The 5,145-nt window shown below is 45.7% G+C and overlaps 1 protein-coding gene across 3 annotated transcripts in view; it reads left to right on the top strand.

The window, feature by feature from the left end:
* tmem259 (transmembrane protein 259) overlaps positions 1-5,145 on the top strand; it is a gene marked incomplete at its 5' end in the record, with an annotated part of 9,369 nt that overhangs the window by 1,377 nt on the left and 2,847 nt on the right. For 2 of the 3 annotated variants that reach the window (XM_014000312.1, XM_014000311.1), the window contains 6 exon segments: positions 3,613-3,723; positions 3,817-3,939; positions 4,015-4,115; positions 4,196-4,253; positions 4,598-4,681; positions 4,913-5,045. In XM_014000312.1, coding sequence (XP_013855766.1) covers positions 3,613-3,723; positions 3,817-3,939; positions 4,015-4,115; positions 4,196-4,253; positions 4,598-4,681; positions 4,913-5,045 — 610 coding nt within the window. 3 annotated transcript variants of the gene reach the window in all.

Genomic DNA, 5,145 nt, shown 5'->3' with positions numbered 1-5,145 from the left:
ATATATACACACACACACACACATATATATGTATAGTTTTTGAACAATGCCACGTGGAAACAAATCAAATAACACTGAACAAGTGGCGTCTGATTCCACGCCAGTTATGTCATCAATTGAGACGGCTGAGACACTATCAGAGGCAGCGTTAGAAAAACATTTCTCAAAAGCAGAGAGCAAAACCAATGAACATTTAAATCAGTTGGAGCAATGTCTGGATTCCTTCCAAAAGGACTTCTCAGCTCTAAGAGAGAAGATTAGCAAACTCCGTGAGAGCATGAAAGTTTGAAGAGATGCACTGAAAAGGTAGAGAACACTTCTGGTTTATTAATCGACAATGTTCAAAAAATGGAGCTGAAACTGGCTGACTTGGAGGATCGCAACAGGAGGAATAACATCTGAGTACATGGAGGCTCTTTTTCATGTGGCCGACAAATGTGGCTGCATTCACCTTGCAGCCATAAAAGAAACAGAGAAACAAAGACATCTGAGGCTTTTTAACCAAGTCGAGTAGTTTGGAAATTTATGAAGGACCAAAGAAATAGTTTTTAAATGTAAGTTTAGTTTAACTGATGAAATTAATGTTGCAATAAGATGTTAAATAAAATGCAACTACAAGTACTGACATTGGACTCTAGACTAGACTCTGGGGATATCTGAGGTTTCTTTGGTGCAATGAGAACAGTATATGGCTCCAGCTACTGCTGTCTAAGCCCCTTTCAGTCAAAAGATGGACAAAGGGTGCTAACAGATAGCAAGTCATTTACTAAGAGATGGAAAGAGCATTATAAGGAACTRCAGGAACACCAGCCTTAATTGGGAAACTCTTGACTTGGGATCTTCTCCCAGCTTGAAGGCAGAGGGAACAACAGAAAGACATCATCACAACTCCCAACTTCTGCAGCCCAATATCCTCCCCCATCACACCACTGACTGAACCCCCACCTCTAGCCACCCAGGCTGCACCACTGATCCATGTGGAGGAGGTGAGTCGGCTTTTCCAGAGTCAGAAGACCAGGAAAGCACCAGGCCCTGATGGTGTCTTCCCCTCCTGCCTCAAAACCTGCACAGACCAACTTTCCCCTATCTTTACCACAATCTTTAATAAGTCACTAGAGCTGTCAGAAGTTCCCTCCTGCCTGAAACGCTCCACAATCATCCCCATTCCAAAGAAGGTCTCCATCAAAGAACTAAATGACTACAGACCTGTGGCTCTGACATCTGTGGTGATGAAAATTTTTGAACGGTTGGTGTTGGCACACCTGAAGGAGGTCAAAGGAGGCCTATTGGATCCCCTGCAGTTTGCCTACAGGGCAAACAGGTCAGTGGATGATGCAGTCAACATGGGACTGCACTACATCCTGCAACATCTGGATCACCCGGGGACTTATGTAAGGATTCTGTTCATAGATTTCATCTTTGCGTTCAACACCATCATCCCAGGAACTCTCCACCAAACTCTCCAAGCTTACTGTATCTCCTGCCATCTGTCAGTGGATCACCAGCTTTCTGACAGGCAGGGAACAGCAAGTGAGGCTGGGGGAGGTGACCTCCAGTATCCGCACAGTCAGCACAGGAGTACCACTGCTCTTCTCTCTCTACACCAAGGACTGCACCTCCAGCAACCCTTCTGTTAAACTACTGAAGTATGCAGACAACATCACAGTCATTGGTCTCATCAAGGACAGGGATGAGTCTGCATACCGGACTGAGGTTGAACAGCTGGTACTCTGGTGTAACAAACACAACTTGGAGCTGGAGATACACTCAAAACAGTGAAGATGACAGTAGACTTCAGGAAACACCCCCCAGAACGACTCCCTCTGACAATATCTGGCAACTCGGTGTCCATTGTGGAAAACTATCTTTTCTGGGAACCATCACATCCCAAAACCTGAAGCGGGAGACCAACATCAACTCCATCCTCAAGAAGGCCCAACAGAGGATCTACTTCCTGCGGAAACTAAGGAAGTTGGGTCTGCCACAGGAACTGTTGATCCAGTTCTACAGAGCGGTCATAGAATCTGTCCTGTGCACAAACATGACAGTCTGGTTCATAGAATCTGTCCTGTGCACAWMMRTSACAGTCTGGKTCATAGAATCTGTCCTGTGCACAAACATGACAGTCTGGTTCATAGAATCTGTCCTGTGCACAAACATGACAGTCTGGTTCAGAGCAGCCACCCAGCAGGACAAGAACAGACTGCAACAAACAATCAGAACAGCTGAGAGAGTTGTTGGTTCTCCCTTGCCCACGCTTCAGGACCTGTATACCACAAGAACCAGGAAACAGGCAGAGAAAATCATGTCAGACTCCACACATCCAGGACATAGTCTCTTTCAACTGCTCCCCTCTGGCAGGCGCCATAGAGCCTCATGCTCAAAAACATTCAGACACAAAAACAGCTTCTTCCCCCCGGCCATCTCCCTGAGGAACAATTCCAAACATCAGACCTGCTAACTAGTGCCTAACCTCCTCTTTTTACCACACACTCACCTTGTGTGTGTCAACATACTTGGCCAATAAAGCTGATTCTGATTCTGAGGGAAGATGAAAAAGAACAAGCCTGCTGGATCCCAGCAGAAGTCCTGAAAGAAGGTGGCCCAATCCTCCTTAGCCACATCAAAATGCAAGAAAAAGAAATAATTCCTGCACAGTGTAGGGATGCCTTAATCATTTCCATTTTCAAGAAGGGAGACTAGGCTGACTGCAGGAGCTACCATGGCAGTTCCCTCCTGTCCACCACCAGGAAGGGTTTAGCCAGAGCTCTGGCTAACAGGCTTTAGCCCTGTCAGAAAAACCTTGTACCTGAATGTCAGAGTGGATTTCAACCAAACAGATGTACAACAGACATGATCTTCACTGCACACCAGTTACAAGAAAAATACTTGGAACAAAATAATCTTTTATTCATGACTTTCATAGACCTTAACAAAGCCTTTGACTCAATACACTGTCAAGCACTGTGGCTGGTCCTGGCAAAAATAAACCACATACAGCAGGCACCTATAGGTACTAGAGGCACATCATCAACAGTGCCTCTGAAAAGTCCTCAGAATCAGCTGGGTGGACTGACAAACAAAYGTCAGGGTCCTAGAAGAAGTTGATATTCCCACAACCATTGCATCATAGCCCAACACCAGCTCCGATGGACAACCAATAGTGAGACCTGGAGAAGACTGGTCCATGAAGACCCTGCACTGTACAATGACGACCTCCACCATGCTGCAGCAGACAAGCACAGACASCGGAGGAATAGAGCCACTTCCAAAAAGGCCCAGCTTCAACCCACAACCACCCACCCATGTCCACAGTGCACAAACATGTTCACCTCCAGGATTTACCTTCTCTCACTCCTCAAGACCCAAAAAGACCAACATGCTCAACTTTGAGTGACTGCCAATGATGATGTCATGGTTGACACTGAATGTTTTATTGACGCTGTGTTGTTTTTGTTGTTGTTGACACTGAATGTTTTGTTGACCTTGTGTGTTGTTGACACGGAATGTTTTGTTGATGCTGTGTGTCGTTGACACTGAGTGTTTTGTTGACACTGTGTGTCGTTGACACTGAGTGTCTTGTTGACACTGTGTGTTGTCTTGTTGTTTCAGTCTGGCCTCAGGACGAGTACATTGTAGAATATTCTCTGGAGTATGGCTTCCTGCGTCTGTCTCAGAGCACCAGACAGAGACTCAACATCCCGGTCATGGTCGTGACTCTGGGTGAGTGTAAACCCCCTGACCCAGTCACCTGACCYGACCGTGTCACCTGATCACCTGACCTCTGACTGTTGTTGTACATGTACACCTGTTTAGATCCCATGAAGGATGAATGTTTTGGTGATGGCTTCAGTCGATTTCTACTTGATGAGTTTCTGGGCTACGACGACATCCTGATGTCGAGTGTGAAGGCGCTGGCTGAGAACGAGGAGAACAAAGGTACAGAGGCTCCGCCCACTGTCTCAGGTTGAGTCTAAATCAGCAGGGTCATGTTGTCTCTGTGGTTGTCCTCAGGGTTCCTGAGGAACGTGGTGTCAGGAGAACATTACCGCTTTGTCAGCATGTGGATGGCCAGAACTTCGTACCTGGCTGCCTTCGTCATCATGGTCATATTTGTAAGTTCACCTGGATCTGTGCTCTCTGAGTTCTACCAGAACCTTTTAACACCAGACCTTTGGTTCTGTTTGTGTTTTAGACTCTCTCCGTGTCCATGCTGCTCAGATACTCCCACCATCAGATCTTCGTTTTTATCGGTCAGTTTTCTCTGAGGCATCAAACATTGACCTGGAGCGGACCAGCTCAGTTCAGCCCACTTTAGCTGGACTCAGGTCCTTTCAGTATTCAGTCTGGACCGGTTTAATAAGGTCCACCTCCATCCAGCTGATAATGTGCTACACACCAGTTAGGTCTTGCTCAGTTTGGTCCAGAACATACAGTTGGCTTGGTCTGGTCCAGTTTGGTGTTGTCTTTCAGACACAGTTCTGGTTCAGTGTTGGGTTTACAGTTTGAGAACTTTCTTTCAAATAATAATGTTTGGGTCCAGTTCAGATGGTCCGAACCTTTATTCCTGTCCTAACCCAGCCTTGTTCGTCCTCAGTGGATCTTCTGCAAATGTTGGAGATGAACATGACCATCGCCTTCCCAGCAGCTCCTTTGCTCACTGTCATCCTAGCCCTTGTTGGTAAGTTGGACCTCCAGGTTTTTACTTCCTGTTTTCAGAATAAAAGTCATGTCAGGAATTTTGAATATGAAAACAAACTAGTTCAGTTAGATGATAACTTTATTCGGGAATAGAAGATTCTACTTTTAGTAATTTAGTCCAAGCAACATTTTAATGTGGGGATAGAGGACACATTTTAAATCCAAAACATCTTCTGTGCTGTTGATTTGTGATGTCACTTCCTGTCATCAGGTATGGAGGCCATAATGTCAGAGTTCTTCAATGACACGACGACAGCCTTCTACATCATCCTTATCGTATGGCTGGCCGATCAGTACGACGCCATCTGCTGCCACACCAACACAAGCAAACGCCACTGGCTGCGGTAAGTCACATGACCAGGTGTCATGGCTGCATTGAGTCACATGAATAGAATAGAATAGAATAGAATAGAATAGAATAGAATAGAATAGAATAGAATAGAA

Source organism: Austrofundulus limnaeus, unplaced genomic scaffold (assembly GCF_001266775.1).
Source record: "Austrofundulus limnaeus strain Quisiro unplaced genomic scaffold, Austrofundulus_limnaeus-1.0 Scaffold2915, whole genome shotgun sequence".
In the NCBI taxonomy this organism is placed as follows: Eukaryota; Metazoa; Chordata; class Actinopteri; order Cyprinodontiformes; family Rivulidae; genus Austrofundulus; species Austrofundulus limnaeus.
The sequence above is the reverse complement of the archived record's forward strand: the minus strand, read 5'-3'. Positions and strand labels throughout refer to the sequence as shown.